The sequence below is a fragment of the Delphinus delphis genome, chromosome 11, assembly GCF_949987515.2.
Source record: "Delphinus delphis chromosome 11, mDelDel1.2, whole genome shotgun sequence".
In the NCBI taxonomy this organism is placed as follows: domain Eukaryota; kingdom Metazoa; phylum Chordata; class Mammalia; order Artiodactyla; family Delphinidae; genus Delphinus; species Delphinus delphis.
Window position 1 is genome coordinate 49,066,091 of NC_082693.1, and position 26,375 is coordinate 49,092,465.

The 26,375-nt window shown below is 33.9% G+C and overlaps 1 protein-coding gene across 3 annotated transcripts in view; it reads left to right on the plus strand.

The window, feature by feature from the left end:
- Positions 1-20,145, plus strand: part of USP15 (ubiquitin specific peptidase 15) — a 128,308-nt gene extending 108,163 nt beyond the window's left edge. For all 3 annotated transcript variants that reach the window (XM_060025138.1, XM_060025139.1, XM_060025140.2), the window contains 11 exons: positions 5,425-5,508; positions 5,599-5,693; positions 5,791-5,982; positions 6,892-7,007; positions 7,190-7,462; positions 7,841-7,911; positions 8,256-8,371; positions 8,987-9,136; positions 11,125-11,228; positions 14,538-14,626; positions 18,179-20,145. In XM_060025138.1, coding sequence (XP_059881121.1) covers positions 5,425-5,508; positions 5,599-5,693; positions 5,791-5,982; positions 6,892-7,007; positions 7,190-7,462; positions 7,841-7,911; positions 8,256-8,371; positions 8,987-9,136; positions 11,125-11,228; positions 14,538-14,626; positions 18,179-18,361 — 1,473 coding nt within the window. In that variant the 3' untranslated portion in view covers positions 18,362-20,145. The remainder of the gene's footprint in view (positions 1-5,424; positions 5,509-5,598; positions 5,694-5,790; positions 5,983-6,891; positions 7,008-7,189; positions 7,463-7,840; positions 7,912-8,255; positions 8,372-8,986; positions 9,137-11,124; positions 11,229-14,537; positions 14,627-18,178) is intronic.
- The last annotated feature ends 6,230 nt before the right edge of the window (positions 20,146-26,375 follow it).

Here is a 26,375-nt window from a genome sequence, read left to right on the forward strand (position 1 = left end):
AGAACCATACTGTCTTGATTACTGTAGCTTAATAATATAGTCTGAAGTCAGGGAGCCTGATTCCTCCAGCTCCGTTTTTCTTTCTCAAGATTGCTTTTGGCTATTCAGGGTCTTTTGTGTTTCCATACAAATTGTGAAATTTTTGGTTCTAGTTTGTGAAAAATGCCCTTGGTAGTTTGTTAGGGATTGCACTGAATCTGTAGATTGCTTTAGATAGTAGAGTCATTTTCACCATGTTGATTCTTCCCATCCAAGAACATGGTATATCTCTCCATCTGTTTGTATCATCTTTAATTTCTTTTCATCAGTGTCTTATAGTCTTTGCATATAGGTCTTTTGCCTCCTTAGACAGGTTTATTCCTAGGTATTTTATTCTTTTTGTTGCAGTGATAAATGGGAGTGTTTCCTTAATTTCTCTTTCAGATTTTTCATTATTAGTGTATAGGAATGCAAGAGATTTCTGTGCATTAATTTTGTATCCTGCTACTTTACCAAATTCATTGATTAGCTCTAGTAGTTTTCTGGTAGCATCTTTAGGACTCTATGTATAGTCTCATGTCATCTTCAAATAGTGACAGTTTTACTTCTTCTTTTCCAATTTGGATTCCTTTTATTTCTTTGTCTTTGTTTGTTTGCTGTGGCTAAAACTTCCAAACTATGTTGAATAATAGTGGCAAGAGTGGGCAACCTTGCCTTGTTCCTGATCTTAGAGGAAATGGTTTCGATAATGGTATATTCAAATACCTGTAATTTTTAGGCATCTTAAGAACCTGGAAAAGAAGTGGAAATTTAGTTAGGCTAAAAATACTTGTTTCAATAATGTTCTAATCTTTTAACAGTTTAGGTTATCAAATAACACTTAGTCTATGCAAGAGCCCTGTGCTAGACCTTAATATCAGTTGTCTGCCTGATTCCATTGCCTAGTGTTATAATTGGATTATTTTATATTTTATGGAGCAAAACACTATATTTTCTCCCTTTATTAATCAGTTAATCGTTTTCTGATGCTTGACCCTCCCTAATAAAAGTATTTCGTTCCTTTTCTTCCTCCTGTTCCCCTAATTTCTATTATAGCACTTACCAAATTTTATTATGACCTTTGGTTTACTTTAACTTTTGTCCCCAGACCATGAATTCTTTGAAGAAAAGGACTTTGTATATCTTTGTATTCCCAACCCTCATGACTTAGAAGTGTTCAAAAATTTTATTCATTCAAATGGGCACCTACTGACTGTAAAGCTCTGGTAAACAAAACAGACATAGTTCCAACTTTAGAAGATTCTTTACTAAAGATCTTAGTTTAGGGTTCCAGCCAGAAGTGCAGTTTGTTAGAGCCTGTTAGTCATATTAGTCTGCTCGGGCTGTCATAACAAAATACCATAGACTGAAGGACTTAAGCAACAGAAATTTATTTCCCCACAGTTCTGGAGGCTAGAAGTCTAAGACAAGAGAGCCAGCCTGGTGGTTTCTAGTGCAGACTCTTCCTCACTTACAGATGGCCGCCTCCTCTGCTGTGTCCTCACAGGGCAGGGAGAGAGACTGGGAGCACAAGCTTTCTGGTGTCTCTTCTTACAAGGATGCTAATCACATCATGAGGCCCCCACCTTCATGATCTTATCTAAATCTCTCAAAGGTTCCATCTCCAAATACCATCACATTGGTTGTCACGGCTTCACATAGGAATTTTGAGATGACAGAATTCAGTCCATAGCAGTGTTCATGAAATCTTTATGAAAAGTATGCTTTGAACAAAATTGTCATCGTGCCATTCATTTAGTGGAAGTGTTTGGGTTTACTGTCAACAGGGCACAGAATATGAAGTATTCATAAAAATATAGTACTTTCATCCAAAATAATTAAAGTTGGTAGAGACTAGTCATGTACTCAGTTATGTAAATTTCACCCATTTCTTTTGCTATTTATCTATTTGCTTCATGAACTCATTGAACCTGGTATCTTCATGTCAGTATTTCATCCAGCAGTGCTGAGAATATTTTAGAGAACAAGAGAGACATGGCACTTGCCCTTATCCATGAGCAAGGTTAATAAATACCTGCTTTTATTTTTGACCAGGGGCATATATGTTCACATGTCTAAAATCACATCCTTTAGATACTCACTTATTCACTTGTTTAGAAGTATAGGATTTTTAACATTCTTTTCAATGGAGAGAAGGTATAGCAATACTAAACTACATCCTTAACTTCTCTAGTTTGTAACTTTACAAATATATGCCAGTGAGTATAATGGAATAAGAGAGGAGTATAAAAAATGAGTAAAAATTTATTGCAACATAAAATAAATGTACTCTATTTCTCTATACTCATTTGTTAAAGATAGTACTTTCCCATGCCAATAATATAACATCTATTATGTAGAAGCAAATTGAAATCAAATTACAGATTAACCTGGAAAGTATGTGTTGAATGGTCTTCTGTAATTTGGGTTATAAATTATTTTTCCAGCAATGTGAATTTCACTAATTTACCTCTTTTCTCACTTGGTGACCAGAAACATAAATTTGTGGAGGTTAGAGCCGTGATCAGCACAGAGGAATTGTGATTTTTTTTTCCTCTTGGAGACAGTAACAACTCAAATACAAAATGATCACCTCATTAACACTGTGCTTTAACCAGCTCTAGAGGAAAAGGGAATTAGCTAGGTTAGCCCACTTGATGAGTTTTCCCATCACTGAAGGTGATTTGAGTCATGGAAGTTTATTTGTAATTGTGTTGAACATGTGTTATGTATTGGACTCACATACTGTGCAAGATGCTGGAAGTACAAGGGTGTTCCTAGTCATTGTTCTCAAGAAGCTTTTCATACAGTGTGAAAAGTGCTCTGACAGGGTGCTGTAGGGATATACAGAAGGAATAACCTACCCAAAGTGGTGATGATGCCTTTGCTGAATCCTGAAGGGTGATTAGGTTTTAAAATTAATCACATGAAAGTTGGGAATAAAGTATTATATAGAACAAGAGAGTGACACGTACAAAGGGCTGAAGGCAAAAGAGAATGTGGCCCACTTCTGGAAACTACAAGCAGATAATATGGTAAGCAGAAGCTAGATCACAAAGAACGTTGATGCCTTTCATAGGAAGTTTGGACTTCATCCTAAAAGACTAAAGGAGCCATTAAAGTGTATTAAGTATATAAAGATTGTGTGGTCAGATTTGTATTTCAGAAAGAACATTCTGGCTAGTGCAGAGATTGGATTGGACGGGCTTAGATCAGATGTACTAAGAGCAGGTAGGAGGTTTTTGCAGTGAGGAGATGACAGAGGACAAGGGCTTGAACTCTTAAGCTAAGTGTCAGGATGGCAGTCAGATAGAAGAACCAGTTGAATATAGGAGTTGAAAATGTATTAAGAGTATTCAAGTTTATTGAATTGGAAAACTGAGAGAGAATGGTACTATTTGTTTTAATGGGAGTTACAGGAAGAAAGGTTTAAGAAGAAACCTATTTTAGTATTGGATATGTTGGCCTAACATGACCTAAATCTGTGTTTAGTATTGGACAAGTTGAGATTCATGAGGAAAATTTAGGAGAGATATCAATAAGCCTTGACTTTATGTATGTAGACTAGAGGAGAGAGGTCTGTGCTTGAGATATAAATTGGGTGGTGAGCTCTATGAAGATGGTAGTGAATGTCTTAGAAGGATGAGATCACCCAAATGATCATCTAAATCAGAACTGTTTTAAAAAAAAAAGGGCCATATTAATAATTATACCAGGACATCAGGCTAAGCTAGGACTCGCCAAAGCAAACTGGGATATATTGTCACCTAGTCTAAGGAAAGCATGTAGAATCAAGAAGGCTGAGGATAAAACTCTGAAGGATAATGCTAGAGGATAGTTCTTTACTCAAAAGAAGGTGTGACCAGGACATTAAAGAATAAGAAGTGTAGTGTCAGAGGGAGAGGAAAATTTTGAAGGAGGCAGTGGTCAGCAGTAATGCTGCAGAGAGTTCAATGAAGTAAGGACTGGTAAAGATTTGGTTAAATGATAGTATTGACAGCCTTGGTAACAGGTTAAATAAAGAGGTGAAGGCAAAAGCCAGGAGTGGATAAATAAGTGAATGAGAGATAAAGAAGTTACGATAGTCAGTGTAGACATTACTTTACAAGGTTATTTATAAAGCAGAGGAGAAAGGGAGATAATTAGTGGAAAATTATTAGAAAACAGTGAGAGACTGTTTTGTTTTTTGAGACTTGTATACAGTTCAGTGCTTTTATAAGTCAAGATAAAATGAAATAAAGGATAATTGCTGGGCTTATGTTCTAGAGCAGCGGTCCCCAGCCTTTTTAGCACCAGGGACTGGTTTCATGGAAGACAGGTTTTCCACGGAACGGAGGCAAGGGTGGGATGGGGTGGGGGATGGCTCAGGCAGTAATGTGAGCGATGGGGAGTGATGGGGAGCGATGGGGAGCGGCAGAGGAAGCTTCGCTCGCTCACCTCCTGCTGTGCAGCCTGGTTCCTAACAGGCTGCGGAACAGTACTGGTCTGCGGCCCGGGGGTTGGGGACCCCTGTTCTAGAGGAGGCAGAAAAGGATAGATGCCAGTGTTAGCCTTGAATGGGGAAGAGTAACACCTGATTCTCTTTCCTTGTGTCAAAAGAGACAGAGAAAAGGACCTTTTAGACTCAAGTTTGTAAGGGGAACAGTAAGTTGGAGATTTTCCTATCCAGTAGCCTATATTTTTCTCAGTGAAATAGGTATTCTGCTGATAGTGAGGGGAGAAGTGGTAAAATTAAAAGCCTAAGAAATGGTGAAGATTTTAAATAGTTATTGAGAAAAATAAGAGAATAAGCGAATAAAGGCTACACAGAAGAATTTCTGGCTGGTGTTGAAGGATCAGCTGAGATTGAGCACTGTGAGTCTGTAGTACACCAGTCTCTGAAGTTGAGCAGTTTACTCCAGCAATCTGAACAACTCTGAGAAAGTATAGCAGGAATAAAACTGAATAACAAAGTAATTAAAGTTTTTGCAATGAGTGGTTAAAGGGATGAATCATGGGGGTGGAAGGGCATGGACATAGTAGGGAGCTGATAAACTAGGAGAAAATTGAGAATTAGAAGGACTAGATATCTCAGTGCAAGCCAAGAATAGGAAAGAATGAGTTTCCAGGAAAAGTAAATAGTGATTAAACAGTTAAGAGTCTAAGATGTCAGAAGTGGTGCAGGAGATGGCAAGGTCCAAGAAGTGAACTACAGTTGAAGCAAGTGTAGGTCTTTGAATTGAGGAGTCAGGGAACAATAAGATAAACCATCCATGTGGACTTTGTCACCCAGGATGATGCCAAGATTGGAGACAAGACACAGTGAGCCAGATGCCACCGTGAATGTGAGGAAGCAACCAAAAGGTCCATCTCACCTAGTGAATATTTTCCAAAGTAATAAATGTATTATTTTTTTTTGTTTTTTAGTACAAAGTGGTTGTCCCCAAAATTGGAAACATACTTGATCTTTGTACAGCGTTGTCTGCTTTGTCAGGAGTACCTGCAGATAAGGTAGGATGTTTCTGGGTTTAAAGTATGTAAGTTGGAATTTAGTTTTTCACTGTTGTAAAACCAGCTTAATAGAAATTTATTTCCTTTTAGATGATAGTTACTGATATATACAATCATAGATTTCACAGAATATTTGCAATGGATGAAAACCTTAGTAGTATTATGGAACGGGATGATATTTATGTGTAAGTATGAAATCTATTGTGCAAATATTACTTGAGAAAAAATTGAAAAGAAATATCATAAAATTTTCAGAGTTTATAGTCAATTTTATCCTTGTAGGTTTGAGATTAACATCAATAGAACAGAAGATACAGAGCATGTGATTATTCCTGTTTGCCTGAGAGAAAAATTTAGACACTCAAGTTACACCCACCATACTGGTTCCTCACTTTTTGGTCAGCCTTTTCTTATGGCTGTACCACGAAACAACACTGAAGATAAACTCTATAATCTTCTGCTTGTGAGAATGTGGTAAGTGCCAAACAAGTCTACATTAACAAAATAAAATACTAAATAGCTAATAAAGGTAAACATGCAAGGTACTATCAGAATATAATTAGTTGTCTGTATTATTTCAGCTTTGTTTAGATGGGTAGCAACGTAAGAAATCACATTATAGTCTAATCCAGTTTCTTGATCATGTAAACCACATTACTGAGGTAATTTTAAACCCAGGAAGCATAAATTCTTTTAGTTGTTTTACACCAAAAGTTTACAGTTGGAAGAAAATAGGAATTTATCATGTTTGCATTCTGAAATCATAACAAATGTCATGTGCTTCATTTCTTTATACACCGTGCTCATACTGATAACAAGAACTCATACTAATAAATATTTTTATTTAAAAGGATAAACTTTCATGGTTGATCCTTTTGCAAGGCAACACCTTTTTGTTTTCCTAAAACCTTGATTTGAATTATAACGTAATCAAGAATGCCATTTGCTCCCTTTCTTTTATCCTTTATAGCTAACATATTTAGTTTTCTTTCTTGCATACCTATTTTAATATTGTAGTCCCATAAACCATACATAAAGATGACATTATAAACTATAAGTGGTCTTAGCAATAATATATATATATCATCTAAATGAGGATCTTTATAAAATAATTTTATGTCAAGAAATTATTTGCCACAAACTTTTAACATATAAAAGAAAGATGTTAAAACCCTAGAAGTAACAAATTAACTTATTTTTATAAAGACAGCCAAACACAAATGATTACAGTATCATATCTTGAGTTTGAATTTATCATTGAATCCACTAATGACCACTGTTAATTGTATTTAGAGATTTTGTTTTATTAAAAGAATGAAAAACTTTTTTTTAAGTTTTTGCCTTTATAGGACTGAACTTGTTTGATTTCTGATTTTATTTAAGCCGATATGTCAAAATATCTACTGACTCCGAAGAAACCGAAGGATCCCTACACTGCTGTAAGGACCAAAATATTAATGGGAATGGCCCAAATGGCATACATGAAGAAGGCTCACCAAGTAAGACTTCCCTATTAAATTGTAAAAACTTTTCACTTGGGTTATTGCTGCAGAGAAAAATTAAGAGGATGGGGATTAAGGAACTAAACAATATTTGCAAGCCTGGGAAAAATAGTGTTAGTATTAATAAGTTTCAAGTGTAACATTGGGTTTATTTAAAGATTTCTAATATCTAATTTTAGGTGAAATGGAAACAGATGAGCCAGATGATGAATCCAGCCAGGATCAAGAACTTCCCTCTGAGAATGAAAACAGTCAGTCTGAAGATTCAGTTGGAGGAGACAATGATTCTGAAAATGGATTATGTACTGAGGAAACTTGCAAAGGTCAACTCATGGGACACAAAAAACGATTGTTTACATTCCAGTTCAACAACTTAGGCAATACTGATATCAACTACATCAAAGATGATACCAGGCATATAAGATTTGATGATAGGCAGCTTAGGCTAGATGGTAAGTATTTGTGGAAAATGGCTTAAACACTAAACTTGAGCGCGTGTTACTTTTTTTAGGTGAAACCATGAAATTCAACACTATCATGAAAAATAACATTTATGTATCTATCTACATTTTTAAATGAAAAGCCTTCATTTCTAAGTATACTAAAACACATGTCAGTGTTTATTAAATGAAGGTTGGACTTATGCTTAAGTTTTTTTTAGCTCTGAAGTATCTTAATGGCTTGGAAACAGCTATTTACCCTGATCACCTAGTGCAAGTAGAAGAGACTGCTATTTGTTTATTCTGGTATATATCTTAACATTAAAATATATTCGTTTTTAACATTAAGGCATATTAAATCTTAAAGAAAAAATATGTTTTCCACCTTAGAAAGATCTTTTCTTGCTTTGGATTGGGATCCTGATTTGAAAAAAAGATATTTTGATGAAAATGCTGCTGAGGTAAGTCATCAATCATTCCTTCTTTATCTTTCCCTGTTGATCACACTGTTTTGTTACACTCTTTTGCTTCTACCAGCTGTTTATTTTGCAGTAAAAAATTGGTTATGTGCTAAAAGAGAAAAGGCTTGTTGGTTTTGAAACTGCTTTCTGTTTAAACTTCCTGGTTGTCCATATAGGTGTGTATACAGGAATTATTAGAAGTGTAGTGTAAATCTCAGCTGAAATATGCTTTGATTTTTTTGAGAACATTTAGGAGTTTTTCATTACTATTCATAGTAATATGGTATCACTAAAATGAGTTTTGTTTCATTTGTTTTCTTAACTCAAGAAATACTTCTCTTTAGGATTTTGAAAAACATGAAAGTGTGGAATACAAACCTCCTAAAAAACCCTTTGTGAAATTAAAAGATTGCATTGAGCTTTTTACAACAAAAGAAAAGCTGGGTGCTGAAGATCCCTGGTAAGAGACAATATTAAATAATTGTTTCTAATTATTTTTTAAGGATTTATACTGAGGTATGTGGTACATCAAATTGAAAAAGTGATAATTAAATTCCCTTTGATATTTTTAACAATAAGCATTTCTTTATCTGCTAATGTATTAAGAGGGATGAAAATGTCTTTAAAAGTATTATTATAATGTTAAGCTTTAATTTTGTTACTATATTTTCCATAATAGCCATTTTACTGTGAATAATTAATTTTAGTTACATTTTCCCAAGAACTTTTAGCTGTGCAGCTATTTCAAGAGAAGCTTTTTTAGGAAAATCACAATATGTTTTGTGGTATTACTAATTCCATTAGAGTCCAGAAGTTTTGAGATTTTTCTAATGCCTGTATCTCAGCACAGTTTTATAATACATCCATGTCTTTTTAGCATACTGTAATGTAAATAATCTAGCCCTCATTATTTCTTTGAATACTTATTTACATATTCATTTTTAATAGTTAAATCTATTTGGAAAATCTATTGATGATAAAAATAGAAGTTCCTATCTGTTATATATTAGGCATTACCTAATATTACCTCTAACATTATCTCTAACAAGCTTTAAATATTTCTCTTTATTTTTAGGTATTGTCCAAATTGTAAAGAACATCAGCAAGCCACAAAGAAATTAGATTTATGGTCCCTGCCTCCAGTACTTGTGGTACATCTCAAGCGATTTTCTTACAGTCGATACATGAGAGACAAGTTGGATACCTTAGTTGATTTTCCTATCAAGTAAGTTCTGATTGTGCTTCATAAACATTGGGCACCTCTAGCTTTTTTTTAGACATTAGGTAACTTTGCACACAAATTTTAGGGGGTTTTTTTTTTTTGTCTATTTACTTTTACATATAGTTGACTTTAAATATTATATTGGTTTCATGTGTACAGCATAGTGATTTGATGTTTTTATACCTTACACAGCATACAAAATTATTATAATACTACTGACTATATTTTCTGTGCTATATACTAAGTCTCTTTGACTTATTTTATAACTGGTAGTTTGTACCTCTTAATCTCCTTCACCTTTTTCACCCATCCCCCCACCTTCTTCCCTCTGGCAACCACCAGTTTGTTCTCTGTATCTGTGAGTCTGTTTCTGTTTTGTTATATTTGCTCATTTGTTTTTTTAGCGTCCAATCTCAGTTTTTGAGTGTATTTTTGGGTACTTCTGACAATTTGTGTGGATCGGTAACAATTTTTATTCCTTCTTAAGAGATCTTTCAAAGATCAAAGAGAAAATATATTTTTTAAAAAAACAGAGTAAGACTCTTTCTATGTTACATTATCTTATGAGTTCACTGGCCCTGTTTATAAATCTAAGATACTTCATGGGATCTTAGTGATTTTCTTTTTCCCAGGACTTATTTCATCATTAATCCTCAATTATTTCTAAATGCTTTTTTAAAAAGACTAATGTGAAAACAGAATAATGGAATTGCTTAGAAGGAGGATGATGCAGTAGTGTAGTAAGTCATCCCTATTGTCATCCTTCAGTATTCTTATTGCAGCATCCAGAGTATGACATCCTATTTGTAAAAATGTGTAAAGAAGTCTGGAGACAGCATCTTGGTAGCCTTTTTTGTTTTTCTTTTAAGCTTTCACTAAACATAATTGAGAATTCAGAAGGACAAAAAGGGAATAGTGTATCTTCATTCATGGAGTCCAGGACTTTATCACACGCTATCTTGTGACAAGAACATGCTACTCTCCCATTTCGCTAAAAAAAAATTGGTAGTATTCTTTCATATTTCATGATATTTGTGCACCAAATTTACTTAATACAGTTAGTAAGTAAACAAATACTGAAGGCAGGTGTGTGTGCATGCAGAGGTGATTAGAAGGAAATAGGTGATGTAATATTGAAAACATTCTTTGGATTGCTTATTCTAATTGGTGTTTATAAATTTAAAATTGAAAACGTTTTGCAATTATAGAACAAAAAATGCTAATTTTCTCTTTAACAAAACAAAATTATGAGCCATCAAAGTTTTCAAGAATTCAGCATTTTGAAAATGTGAGTACAAGATGAAACAAAAGTAATGATAAGCTAGGACCTTTTAGAGCTGTACTTGAAATTTAGAATCATAATTGCTTTTTAATTATGTAAATACAAGAAGAATAACCAGAAATAATGATAAGCTATAAAATGGTCATATTCCAGTTTCATGCATGCTAGATTATATAAACAGTGGGTTGTATTGCAGAGAATGTTACCCGTTTAGGTTACAGAGGTCATCAAAACCTGAAAAATATAGAATAGATATTGGGGTTATATTTAAATATATACTTATATTTAAATTATGATAAAATTTCTAAAAAAAGTTGTTTTTCACTGTCCCTTTATTCTTCCTTAAATAAATCATTTCTGAAAATGACTTTAAAAAATAAAAGAACCCAAATGGTAAATGGTGATGTCTGTATTTCCTCATATACTAAGAGAGAAATGTATTAGCATGAAAACATTAATCTGAATAACAACAATCATTGGAGAATTTTTAAATTCTCAATCCCTAAGAAAATTTTTGCCAAAACATTCAAATCTCAAGGGTATTTATATAATTTGTTTTATAAAGTTATTTGGCTCTTAGTAATTTCTTTAGTGAGCTAGATAGATGGGAATACACTTAAATGAGAGTCAAACAACACTGACAAAGGAGAGTAGAATTCATTACATTTAGGGAAAAACATAAAACTAACTTGATCTCTTTTTTAAACAGTGATTTGGATATGTCGGAATTCCTAATTAACCCAAATGCAGGTCCTTGCCGCTATAATTTGATTGCTGTTTCCAACCACTATGGAGGGATGGGAGGAGGACACTGTAAGTTGATAGTTTACCGTTTCACTAAAATCATGGTGTTTGATAACTCCAGACTTTTTTCCTTAAGGTATTTATTACTTCTTAAAGGGAAAATGTGAGATGTGTCTTACATATAGTAGTCATTCAATAGATATTGATTAATGAATGAATCAGCTTTTGAACCTTTTTTTTTTTTAACATCAAGAGTAGAGGATTGAGTTAATCATACTCCATAGTTCAAAGCACAGGAAAACACTGGTCCATTCAGAGCTCCTGTCCTTCCCCATTCTCCTTCCCCTTCCGTTTCTAACTTGTTTGATGTATGAGCTCTCCTGAATCGTGCATCATTGTTAATTTACATGATTGTTATTCTGCTGTGGATCTTACTTTTCTCTCTTGACACTTAAGACTTCTCCATATTACTTTGTGTCAATTTAATTCATTGCTTCTAACCACTCATGATTTATATATCTACCATATTTTATTTCTCTATTCGCTTCATGGTGGACATCCAAATTACCTTTAACTTTCTACCACCACAAGAGCAATAAACATCATTATGGTCTCCTACGTGAGAATTTCATTGAGCTACATACCCAGATGTAAGATTGCTGGGTTATAGAGTAAAGTACTGTGAGATGGCTCTCCAGGACGGTTATACCAGTCTGTGCTCTCCAATTGATAGGTTTTTCTGTTGAACCAGCATTGCATTCTGGGATAAATCCTAGTCTTGAAGTATTTTTTAGTATACCCAGTTGGATTTGGTTAGCTGATTTTATTTAGGATTGTTAAAATTTAATTCATAAATGAAATGATACTGCAATTTTTTTATATTGTTCTTACTTTGGAATCAAGATAACAGTCTAGCCTAATGAAACAGGCTGGGATACTTTACACTTTTTCTATTTCCTGGGGCAGCTAGTATAATATAGGAATTAACTATTCATGAAAGTCTAGTAGAATTCACCTGTAAAACTATCTGGGCTTTACAGTCATAAATTTTTCTATTTATGTCATGCTTACTGAAGTATATTCAGTTTTCTTTTTCCAAAATGTGTACATTTTGGCATTCTCCATTTTTCTAAAAATATATGTTTTCCAATATATTTGAGAGTAGTTGTTTGTAATACTCTTGTGCTGTATTTTTTTTTTTTTTTTTTTTTTTTTTTTTTTTTTTTTGCGTTACGCGGGCCTTTCACTATTGTGGCCTCTCCCGTTGCGGAGCACAGGCTCCGGACGCACAGGCTCAGCGGCCATGGGTCACGGGCCCAGCCGCTCCACGGCATGTGGGATCTTCCCGGACCGGGGCACGAACCTGTGTCCCCTGCATCGGCAGGCAGACTCTCAACCACTGTGCCACCAGGGAAGCCCTTGTGCTGTATTTTTGTCCCTTTTTTGTTCTTTTCTGTCTTGTCAAAGAATTAGCTTTCTATTTTATTACATTTTTCTTATTGTTATACATGTATGTATTCTATCTCATTGATTTCTTCTCTTCCCTTTGATATATTTTTCTTCTTGTTAATTTGGGTTTGCTCTGTTTCTCTTTTTCCAGCTTCTTGTGTTGAATGCTTATTAACTTTTTGTTTTCCTTTTGTTCCCCTCTATTGAAGGCTATAAATAAAGCTGTAGATTTCCCTTTAAATATTCCTTTATCACTATTCCATAAATATTGAAATGTAGTATTCATTGTCTTTCAATTCTATATATGTCTTTAGTTTCCTTTATAATTTTCTGATTATCCCAAGATTATCTCATCATATGCTTTTTCAAATATATGGTTTTATAAAGCTGTCCTTTGTTTCTTAATTTTAATTTTATTTCATAGCATTTAGGGGCATTATCTATATTATATTAATCCTAGGAGTTTATTAGGGCTTCCATGGGGCTTAATATATGGTCTGTTCCTTAAATGTTTGTGTACTTGAAAAGCATACATATTCCCCATTTAAGCATAGAGTTCTATATTTCCGTTACAGTTAATCTGATCAGTTGTATGCAAATCATTACTATCTCTGGTTATTTTTGATGTTCATTCTTTTTCTGAGAGGAATTTGTCAGGACTCCTACTGAAGTGTTGATTTATCTGTTTCTTCTAACAGTTTTATTAATTCTTTTGCATTATTAGTTGCATTTATGTTTAAAATGGGTAGCTCTTCTTTCTCTATTGTTCCTTTTACCAAAATTTGATATTCATTTTTCGTTTTGTCTTTTTCTCAGAATTACAAATATTAATTTAGCTTTCTTTTGATACGATGATTTCGTTTGCAAACTCTGTGTGCCTTTTTGTTAGATTTGTCTCTTATAAATCTGTATTATTGTTAAATCTTATCTTTTTATCTTCAGACTTATTGGTCTGAAAATATGTTTCTTTAAATTTGGGAGTGTGGTGGTCTTGATTTCAGATTGACAAATTTATAATCCATATTGGGCTCCACCCAAAAGAACAATAATTTTGTTTAAGAGGGGTAGAACTATTTAGAAGACAAAGCCTATAAAGTCACTTTTTAGAAACTATGACAGCAAATAATTGTTTTGAGTACATTTTGCAACTTTGTTTCCTCAGTTACTGGATAGTTTATACAAAGTATGGATGGGAGCAGTGGGCATTTTTTTTTTTAACTTAAAGATAAAGTAGATCTTTAAAATTTGTGCAGATCAATTGATCGTTTTTTACCTTTCCTTTGCTCTGTACTTTTGTTAAAGACTGGAAAAGATTCTGGTGTAAAAACCTCTACAAATCAATGAGATAATATTGTTGGAAAAATATTAGTCATAGAAAATTTAAATTTTGGTTGAAAATTCAAACTTTGGAATCAGAAACAGGCCTGAGTTTAAATCCTGACTCTGCTACCTAACCGCTATACTGTTGGACAAATTAAACTTCTCTTGATGCCTCCCTTTCCCCATCTCTAAAATCAGAAGAATAGTAATCATAGTACCTTCTTTTGAGATAATACATGTAAAGTGCATAGCACTGTGCCTGATACACCAGAAGCACTACATAAATGTTAATCACAAGTTATTGTCATTAGTATTGTTATTCTGTGAATTAAAAAATAATAAATCTGTCCTGTTTGTCCCTGGGATGAAAAAAGTCACATATTTCAACTTATATGAAAGTATCGTAGGCTTCTAGTTTGTAGGAAATTATTCTAAAAACCTTTAATCATTGGAATCAGTTAAATACATGATAGACAGGTCTTATATAGATGATTATCATGTAATTTTAATAGGTATTCCCTATATTAGATGGTTTTAAAGTTTTGAGGGTTCCCTCCCAGGAAACCACAGCTCATTTAAGTCACAGAAGCGATTATATTTTTTCATTAGATACTGCTTTCGCAAAAAATAAAGATGATGGAAAATGGTACTACTTTGATGACAGTAGTGTCTCAACTGCATCTGAAGACCAGATTGTGGTAAGTGTGTCTTTTATTCCTGAAAATCAAGGAATCTACTGTTTTAAAAGGGGCCCATGGAACACTATAGTCTATATTCTAGCAATTCTAATAGGTGAGAGACTTGCTCTGCTTTAAAGAAATGTAAAATTGTCCTCTAAGTGGAAATCTGTCTACTAAATTTGCCCACTAACAGAAGCATAAGTTGAAACATGAAAATTTTTCTGGTTTTCAACATGAAAACTGGAGAGTTCTAATGAAAATATTACATTTTCCCCTGAAAAATAGGCTCAGACATTCTAGACGTTGACTGCTTAAAGTCAGAATGCTAAAGTAGAAAAAAAAACAAATCTTTAAGGGCCTTACCATACCTCAGATTTTTAAAGTCTTATCCTTTCTGACAATTACATATTCAAACTCAAAATGATATAGTTATATAAAACAAATTACAGATTTTAAAAAAATTAATGCTGTGTATTTGTTACTTTGATGTTTTCTGAATAGTAGAAAAATTAGGAAGTTAACATCTAGTCACACGTGCATCAGTTTATCAGCCACAGCTGGAGCCAAAATATTGGCATTTGTTTTGTTTCCCATCAGAGCACATTTTTATTATCAGATATGGATTGATGAACAGACGACTGGTATGTTCTAAGAAGAAAACTAAGAATTGCTTGATAAGAATTTATTATTCTATAAATTTTGCCTTTCTGTATATTTTACTTATTGATGACAGTATTATAAAGTATGAGAATTAAGGTATTTGCTTATGTGATGATATTTCCTATACAGAGGTTTTCTGGTGATGTTGGGGGAGCACTGACTGCTTTACTTTATTTCATGATTCAAATTATATATTCCTTGAGGGCAGAGACTAGTTTTTTACTTTTTTAGTTTATAATGCTTTAAAGGTCTTCAACTAAAATTGTTCAATTTAATAAATTAATAAATTTCTGAGCCCAATTACTGGCATAGTTTTAATTGGTCATTGGATGAACAGATACGAAATTATTTTGAATTGTTTCTCTGTAGATGTTTCATATTTTTATCTATATATGTGTATATAATTTATATATATTTATATATTAAATTATGTACCGTTGCTTATCTCCCTACAGCTGTAACAAAGAACAAAGACTTTTGAACTCTTAATATTTTAATATTTTTTAAAATGTGTATATGCCTAAGTTAACTACATTTTCAGTTTATATTTAGACTTCTAATTTCATATCATATCCCTCACTTTTCAATTCTGTTCTCCTTTTTAATCTACCAACACAAAACATCCTGAAGTTGCCTACATTGTCCTTCAAAGTCTATTTGACAACACTGCCCTAATCTTGCTTTCAAATAAATAATATATCTTGTTTATATACAGTAAGTGAATTTGATGTTACCTTACATTTTAACAATGACAATTCTTCATTTAGTCAACAGGTACTTGAGTACCTTCTATATATAGCGCTTTATTCTAAACAAGGTTAAAAGACAGCTATCTGTGATTTCAAGAGGCTTACAATGTAAAGGTGATGAGAAATGAATTGACAATTGTATATGATAATTAATATTAAGTATCTTGGCTGTATAGGTTGGAGGCATCTGTCTCAACTGATTTGGGGTTTAAGGAGACAGGGCCAGTGCAGGGAAGTTTGCATAGAGAAAGTGGTGTTTGACCTGAGTTACAGATACAAATAGTGGTAAATGAGACAAAAGATGCAAAGGTATTCTAGGCAAAAAGAACAGTACCTACAAAAGCAAGGAGGCATGACAGAATATAGCATTTAGGGGAACAGCAAATAATTTGGTGTTACTGAAAGGAAAGACTCTTGTTGGGGATATGGAGCAGAAATTAGGCTGGGGCTAAACCTAGCACTCAGATCAAGAAAGATGACATTTTTCGTTGTTTAGACCTTTTTTTTTTTTTTTTTTTTTGCGGTACGCGGGCCTCTCACTGTTGTGGCCTCTCCCGTTGTGGAGCACAGGCTCCGGACGCACAGGCTCAGCGGCCATGGCTCACGGGCCCAGCCGCTCCGCGGCATGTGGGATCTTCCCGGACCGGGACACGAACCCGTGTCCCCTGCATCGGCAGGCGGACTCTCAACCACTGCACCACTGGGGAAGCCCTAGACCTTTTCTTAAAGTTTGTAAGAAGTATTGGATGGTTGTTAAGTAATAGAAGAACATTATTAAATTTGCATCTTAACATGTCTTACAAACACTTTAGAAGACATGTTGGAGGGCACTGAGTAAAGAAGCAGAAAGGTCATTATTGTCTCCAGAGGAAAGGAGGCTGTCATGTAAGTTAAGCAACAAGAGCTTCTAAATTTAAAGTAGTGGTAGTAAGTATATAGACAAAGGGAGAATGGATTTGTGAGCTACTTAATGGATAGAAATAATAGAACTTGATTAAGATTAGATATAAAGATGTAGAGAGGGAGAAGATGAAGATGACTCGTCAACATTCACTAAGGTAGTAAACGTAGGAAGAAAATTTGCTGTGAAGTTTGAGATACATGTATAATAGCTATGTGGAAATTTCCATTTGGAAATGGAACTAATAGAACTAGGGTGAGTTAACTCAAGGGTGAGATCTGGCTTCAGTTATAAATCTGAATTGTCTGTCTTAGGTAGCAGTTAAAACCATAGTTTCGAATGAGTCACCTATGGGAAGATACAGATTGAGAAAGAGCAGTAGGCTGAGGACAGAACATGATTTTTTTTGAAGGTCAGCATTTAAAGAGCCCACAGAAAAGTAGAAGAAACTGTAGAGATGGAAGATCTAAGGAAAAGTGGTGTAACAGAAGCCAAAAATGCTTTAATGCAGGAAGGAGGAGTAATAAAGCATTAAATGCTACAGAAAGATTAGCTAAAAAAGGCATCCATTTAATTTGTTAATAGGAGGTTTTTGAGCCTAGTGAAAGCCATTTCATTAGAATGGTTGCGGCAGTCACATTGAATTGAGGAGTGTACGTGAGAGTGAATGATGAATATTAGATTTTCTGTCTCCAGCCTGGCTGTGAGGAAGAGGAAGAGGTATATGGCAGCTAGAAGAAGAGGTAGAATGGAGAGGGATTTATGATGGGAAAAGACTTAAGTATTTTTTATGCCCAAAAGTCCAGTAGATAAGGACTCATTAAAGATACACAGTGATGATTGATGGAGCAATATCCTTAAGATGGTAAGAAAAGTTAGAATCTAGAGCAAATACAGAATGAAGTTATTACTATTAGAAAGAAGCTTACCTTTTTCTTAGAGACAGGAGGGAAGAAAGCATAGAATTCTATTTCATTTTAGAGTAACTAGGTTAATCTGTGATACAGTTGGATTTATTTATCTATCCAGCTAACTTAGAAGAGAATAAAAAATGTTAAATCCAGTGACCATTTTTCCTTTATATATAGAAGTCATCTTATAGTTACTCAGTTTTAGTAACCCCCATTTGACCATGTGTGGTATTCTTGATTTATGTCCTGTCACCAAAATTGGTTACCAGCTAAAAATTCATACTGTATTTAATGTTACCTTTAAGAATCATAACCATTTTAACATTCTTTTTTTTGTTTGTTTTAACAGTCCAAAGCAGCATATGTACTCTTCTACCAGAGGCAAGACACCTTCAGTGGAACTGGCTTTTTTCCTCTTGACCGAGAAACTAAAGGTGCTTCAGCTGCCACAGGCATCCCATTAGAAAGTGATGAAGATAGCAATGATAATGACAATGATATAGAAAACGAAAACTGTATGCACACTAACTAATGAAAGTCCTAGAAGCCATAAAAGAGAGACTTTCCTGCTGGTGGTATCAAAATGATGAAGTTACCCACCACATTAAACAAAAGTCTGAGATGGGGAGTTTCAGATAACTGAATGTAAATCCTTTATCAGATTTTAACTTGTGCAGTACTTGAAGTGAAACACAATGAAAACTTTAACAGAAATTGTCTCTTAATACATTTACAGTCTTGTATTTACAAGCTAAATATATATAGGAAATCACAAATAAATCCCTTTTAAGTTTGCTGCTGTTTTGATGAATTATGTTTTCTTTAATTTTTTGGATGTGAGTTAATTGATGACAAACGTTAAATTTGTGGATGTTGGTCATTTATTTTGCTCAAATAATACTGCAAGAAAACTGGCTGAACTTAGTTTTTGGATAATTAATTCATGTGCATTAAGCTGCCACATATACTACTATGATATTTAGCTGCGGTATCCATGTGGCATAAATACTGCAGTAGTATTCTTGGAAAACCAAATTTTCAAATCTTTACCTGGTAGTCAATGTGGGCCTGTTATAAAACCAAATCATGATACAAGAAATAATCTTGAAAAAGTTATTTCCTTTTATAGTATCATAAAAAATCCAGAATGTTATGTTCATCTTATTACTACTGTGGAAACAGGTTCTAGATTTCACACTTCATCGAAAGTCACTTTTCAGTTAAATGTAAGTATTTTTTACTGCTATTGGGATCTATCCCTAGATATTCAAATTCTTTTTGACTTGCTTTAAAATGCATATCTTTAATCTGGTGTTGGTCCAAAATTAAAATTTTGGCTGTCTGTTTTTCTCTACCCCATTTTTTGGTAATTTGGCAACTTTCAGCTCTCCCAAGTATTGTAATATAAGGACAAACTTAATAGTATTCTGTATCCATAGTAATAATTACATCAAGCTTAGATGAGAATTTTTTTTCATATACTGGCCTTTAAATCACTAATGGACAATTGGCTTTACAGGTAGGTCTGTTAACTTTCTTTGTGTGTTCCTGATGGAATTCACCATAGCCTTACAGCTTTTCTCAGAAGGTAACTTGTTACAAGAGAATTGGCATTTGCATGTTCCAGAGTCAGAACCTGTACAGTATATAAAGTATACAAACCTTGAATTTTATTTTAGTTCACCACATTCAAGGATCCAGGATGCCAAAAATATGTGTGAACATTTGAAACATTTTTCATTTGCTGCTTTTTCCCTTTGATCTAGTTGAAAGAATGTATTGTCAGTTGGCATACAATACTGCCTTTAATAGAAAATAAATGCTGGGGCACATTTCACATATCGACTACCTGAGAAATTGCTTTGTGTCCCACTGTTATTAAAGCAAAAAGTATAATGTTCTTCACTTGAACTAATCAAATACAATAGATTATAAATTGTGTATTGTAAATAAAAGTTCACTCTGTGAGTGCACATTTTGGTAAATTATTTATTTATGTTAGCATTTAAAAGTGAAAGAGAAATGCATTTGACCAGGATAAATGAGGTATGTTGATCATGGCTTTGCTTTATACCGTGATATTAAAGCTGGTTTTTCATCCTGGTATTTTTAAAGCTGCTTTGGGTTTTTCCTTTTTTCTCTTCTTTTCTTTTCTTTTCTTTTTTTCTTTCTTTTTTTTTTTTTTTAATGTAAACTAACCTCCTGCATGACAGAGGTTAAAATTTTGTCTGCACTTGAGTTCACTTGCGTTTACATTTGAAATGTGCATGTTTATTTATACAGATTTCAATAAAGCTATTCAAGGCCTTATTTAGTCTTTTATTTCTTACTCTGAATCTTTTAATAAAAATCCTCTATTTTATGGTAGGTGACCATAGACTTTTTAGTTATACCGTTAAAAATAGAAAGAAAAGCATGTCATAGCTAAGTAAATCCTACTGTTAAGGACATGTTTTAAAGTTGACGTTTTCAGTTTAAATATTTAGTCATTGAGCAAATGTTTGTTTGTATACCTACTAATCTAGAGTCTTGAGATTTAGCAGTAACCAAATATCCCTGTGCTCACAGTTTGCAGTCTTTCTGCTACCTACCAACTAGCAAACTTTATTTCCATTTTTCTGAGGTTTAAAGAAAAGACAAAATTTTTTTTAGCTCTAGATTGTAGTCTCTACCCTAGTTGTCCATAGGGACCATTCCTTTTTCCTGTGATTAACTTATATTCCCACTGAAAGAAAAGAAAATGATGTTAATAATACCATTGAATTTGTCAAACTCAAATGGCATTTTCAGCTGCAAAAAAGAAAACTGTAAAAATAGTGCAAAGGCTAATCCATACTCTAATTAAAAGTAGATATTCATAGATAGTACAGGGTAGTAGGAATATATCCAGTCTAGAATTCTCCTTCTAGCTTTGCTACTCAGTAATCACATGACTTTGAATTTAATCTCTCCTGGTCTGTTTCCTGGCCGGTAAAATAATAATAATAATAGGAGCATTTATTGAGCATTTTCATGGACCAGGTACTATATTAAAGTGTTACATGTATTACCTCATATAATTCCACAATAGCTACGAGGTAGGAACATTCATCATCCCCATTTCTCATACAGAGAAACCAAGGTACAAAGCAGCCAATATTCCCAAGTTCACACAATTGCTATGTGGTGGCCAATATTCTATCCTCAGGTACATGTGCTACTTCCCACTAGTTATAGTGTCTGACTCACAGGATTGTTTGGAGCTCAAACAAGATAATGCATTTTACGGCAAGGTGCTTTGTAAGCTATGTGGTATACTCATTACTGACTTTTTCAGTCTGAATACAAAGTCATCTTGAAGTCTAATAACTTTGCTCCCAAAAGTAACTTCAGGTGAATATCTGAGTACTGAATAAGAAAAATACCAGCTGGAACATTGACTAACCATTCCCTTTTAAAACTAACTTCATTCAACTTGCATACATTTATTACAATTTTAATTAAATTTTAAATGTGGCATTTTTTTCCTTGTTCATCTAACTCAACTGTGCCCTTCTTTACATTTCCCCAAATGCAACCCTGATTTTCAGGACTTTTTTTCTTCACCTATGATTTAGTTTTAATTAATCTGTATGAAAAAGCTGCAGCCTAATGTTTTATTTAAATATCCTGCTTTCTCTTGTAATCTGTATTCTTTTAGTCCTATATTTGTCCTTGCTTTTCTGGCAGCTAGATATAAAGCCACACAAAACAGTGGTTTGGGTATGAAGAAAATTAGTTAAGTGTCAAAGCCATTGCTACAGTATAAAGACAGTGCTTGTTCATCAACTAATTTCATTGAGGTGAGGACATCTTATGAGAAATAAGCCAGGAGACTATGAGATAAAATGAGTAGAGTCTCCTTCAGTGGCTTATGAAAGGGAGTTGGGGGGAGGGGGCGTGGTTTGTGGGGGTGGGGAGCATGCCAGTAGGAACCTTTCACCCCAGAGAAGAATGTACTGTCTCTGACGCTATCACTGGTACATGGTGATAACAAAAAGTAAGCCAACTTTTAGTCTGTTTTATTATCTTTAAGTACTTTACAGACAATACATTTCATTACTGCCTGCTTCCCATCCTCCCTACTTGTAGCTATGGTTCTGATCTTTGCTTGTGCAGTATAGATGAGCACATTCTCTCCAGTTTAGTTTGTAAGGTAGAAATGTGGAGAATTCTTGTATACAGAGGAAGGAACCAAAAGTCTTTAAAATCTCAGAGGAGTGAGAAGGAAAGGAAAATAAATTTTATTTCTGAAGCCAAAGAAGAATAGTGGAAATCTTTGGTCATATTTTTTGCTCTACAATAAAGTAATTTTTTAAATTTTTATTTGAAACAGCTTCTCTTGAAAAGGTAACTATGTTGATAACTCACAAATACTTTTTTTTAAGTGCCAGAGGTTAGAGAAAGGGGGAAGGAGAGTGTATTTATATTCTTGCTGACATATATTAAGTTGTAGAGCTATATAGTCTATTGTTTCATTATCAGAGTTTTTTAATGAGAAACATGTATAATTTTTCTTATAAGCATTATTCTAGCTTGGGCATTTCAATTCTATATAATTTTTCATGTGTTTAATTCATATTTACCATATATTAAAGCAAAAGAATTTCAAAATAGCTCAGATAACACTTTCATTTAAAACTGGATTAGGTATATTCAAATTTTTAATCAGCATAGAATAGGTTTTTAAATATCAGAATCAGGAAGATAAAATATACATGTAAAATGTACATAGTAAAAATTCAAATATTGATCAAGCCTTATTTGCACTAATGATGGGGTAAAGAATTTTTAAATGGATAATATAAAACAGACAGTACAAAAATTATTTTTGGCAAATATATGCATTGGGAAACATACACTACATCATACCATGGTCTAATTATAATCAGCTCTATCTTTGGAAGCCTGGAAATTGCCAGGATAGTGAAAGGGAAGAGACTCTGGGTTATTAAGAGAATCCAGAAAGTGGATAAACCATTCAGGGAAAATCAAGGGTTGACATAATATTGTGGACTAGAGTCTCAAAGGACAGAGAGAAAAATCAGTCAAATGGGTTTTGATGTCATTTTTTTTCTAGAAATGCCTATTAAATCTTATACAAAGCAGCTAAAAATACAGCTATCTCTTTGGAAATCGTTCTTTTAAATGGAAATGCTGTAAAAATAAGACTGCACATTTTCAGTATGCACAAAATCAAATATTTTAAATGTTTAAATTGTTTTGGTAATTAACTATGTTCTACTGTAGAAAATCGTGGTTGAAGTTGGTGCTCATTTTGCTCAAAGTTTTCCCTCATATCAGGAACTTGTAGTTTGTTCTATATAGTTTGATGAAACAAAAAAAATAGTTTTATTTGCTGTGACCTTCAAATCCGTTGCTAGGAGTTAAATCTACATACATACAAGTAAAACAATAAATATGGAAACATCCCAAGTCTTTTCCCATAATGTGTATTCTTACATTTTTCTTAGTAATGACAAATTCTTTACATTTGCCAAGCTGTTTTAAACCTTAAGTATTACCTTGCTTTTTAATTCTTAGTTAAAATCTTTCAGGATTCTTAAACTTTGTAATATCTCAAACCAGGTTTTCTCATTAACACTTATTTTGTTTTTCTTTTAAACTTTATGAAAGAATATTGTAGGTTAACAGGCATTGTAACTCCTTATTCCTCCTCTATTCATTGATTCTTAGGTATGGTAGGTTTTGAATAGTTTAGAGTCACGTATTAAAGTGTTCTTCTTAGTCTGGCCTTACATGTGTGCCTTCACTCTTTCATCTGGCCTGCTTTTCTTCTGACCTTGAGTTATCCCTATAAGTAGTGAAAGTATTTCACTTTCTCTATACTGAAAACAATCTTTTGATTATATGAAGTGGGCAATTTTAAAATTCTCTTGAGTTCGTCAGAATTAATCACATCATGACTTTTTAAGTCATTTCCCAAAGAAGTTCCAGACGTCCAGATCATTGTTCATCCCCTGAGCTCCCTAACTCCTGTAGTGAATTATCAGTGTCCTGAAAACTACTTAAGACAGAGCAACCTCCAAGCATATATGAATTATTTTAGAATTGCCCTTACTTAAAACCAAAAAATAAACTAAATATGGAGAAATTATTGATAGTACATCTTTTTATTCCTGTAGGACTCATACTGAGTGACTTTAGTAAGATAAAACTCGATTTATAAAACAGTTTCAATTTTGTGCCATGTATCTATTGTGTGAGTTGTAATATTGCAAATTCAAACAGTAAACATCAATAATCACAAATACTTGGGTAAGATGTTTGTTGGGAGACAGTGAGATAGGGTAGGAAACATCCTGTATTTAAAACCATTTTACCACAGCTAGCTCTTAAGTCATTGGCTTCTGAATTTTAGTTTTCTCAACCATAAAATACCAGTTTCTTGTGAGGATTAAGAGTTAATGGATATAGAGGTATAAACTTCGAGGTTTTGCAAAATAAGGCATATTTCCTATTATGGAAAACTAGAGTGCTCTATCATTGCTGATGAAAGACTTCTTCAATTGAAGGCTCAAATTCAACTTTTAAAGTTATTGTTAAGTATATATTTTTAGCAGAAGAATAACCAGTAGGGTGGATCAAATTAATATTTGCTTTTTCATTTTTTTTTTTTAAGATGTTCTCCTAGCTCCTCTAAAAGACTTGGAGCAGAAGTCTTAATGTGATGGTAAGCTTGAAAATTAAAATTTCATCACGGATACTAGAATCTAGTTCCATACTAACAGATTTGTTTTTTTAAAGCTATTTATGAGCATAACTAAACATTTTACACTTAAAACCCTTTTCTCTGCCTTCAGCAATCATGGATTATGTTGTCTTTTTCCTCCAATTTTATTTATCAGTATCTAAAATCATTTGAGTAAAGTAAAATCCAAACTTCAGAGGTTACGACATTTATTGTTGGGATAGAATTAGTAAAAGTCAGATTCTATTCCTCTCTTTAGCTTAAAGTCCTCCTCCAGACCCTCCATGAATAAAAGAGTGGTTCAGAACATAGGCTTAGAACTTTAACCACCTGAGTTCTGGGCCTACCACTTTTCTGTAAGTCTTGTTACCTCTCTGATTGCCAATTTGCAAACTAGAGCAGCTCCAGAATTTCCATCTAGGAGGGCTTGGGGTGAACAGTCCGAGTAGAAAGAAGTGTGAGACTCTTAAAACTGCATGTTTGCTCAGCAAGCACATGGTTTTTCTTGAAATGTACAGTTTACTTGTTGTAGAGGGCTATTAATAGATATTTGTGAGGAAACCAAACTCCCCATCTACCTAAGCCATCCACTCCTGGCACTATTACCCTACCTTTTAGAATAATTGTGAGGTATAAATTGTGTCCTGATCATTATGAAGAACGCAGCAGGTATTATTACTAACAAGTACACCCAATTGTGGGAATGATTGTTCTCTCAATTGAGACTAATTATCATTATTCAATATCATTCACACTCAAGTTCCAATAAGCTTTCTTCAGCAAGAGAACAAAGAATAGGGTAACAATTATTCCACCCAGATTGCCTGTTCAACTGGTGCTTGAGGGAAAAGATTGAGAACTAGCCCTTATCGAACTCCTCACCTTCCCTCAAACATATACAATTTGACAACTCTGGCCTTTCCCACATACTATTCTGTTTAATGGTCTGCCTTATCTCCTACCAGGCAGACTCCTACACACATTCTTCAGGACCAATCCCAACATACACTGGCTTGCTCTTCCTGACACATCAGTTGTCACCTTGGGCTATGCATATCTCTCATCCCCCATTAGACTGAATTAATCTGATGGAAGAGTCTTGTTCATAGATGCTAAGATGGTGTTGGGTATAGTATGTGTTCCTAATGTGATAATTATTAAATGAAGGATTTGCCTCAATATCTGAAGCATCACTGTATTACTGTGATTTTGTTTTATCCCTGATGTATTACTGAGTATTTTTAAAGCTTTCAAAGTAAATTTACCTTATGAATGTGCATTAAAAATAGATATGTTTAAAATACAGTAACATTCCAAATTCAGTATTATTAAGAATAATAAATTCAGTATTATTTATGGAATTTAGAATATTCAAGATTAAATGTAAAGAATAGCAACATTTCATTTATATTTTCTAAAGACATTTTTATTGCAAAGAAATCTGTCTTCCAACCCAGTTTTTGTCTGGTTTCCATGGCAAAGTAACCATTCTGTGACTAGGCTCATAGCCTCCTTATCTAGTATCACATATACAACATTCTGAAGTCTACCTTCCCTTAATATTGTCCATTTTTCTTGAGTCCAAGGTTTTCCAGGAGAATTAACAACTATCAAAAGTTAGGTCTAGGGCTTCCCTGGTGGCGCAGTGGTTGAGAGTCCGCCTGCCGATGCAGGAGACACGGGTTTGTGCCCCGGTCCGGGAAGATCCCACATGCCGCGGAGCGGCTGGGCCCGTGAGCCATGGCCGCTGAGCCTGCGCGTCCGGAGCCTGTGCTCCGCAATGGGAGAGGCCACAACAGTGAGAGGCCCGCGTACC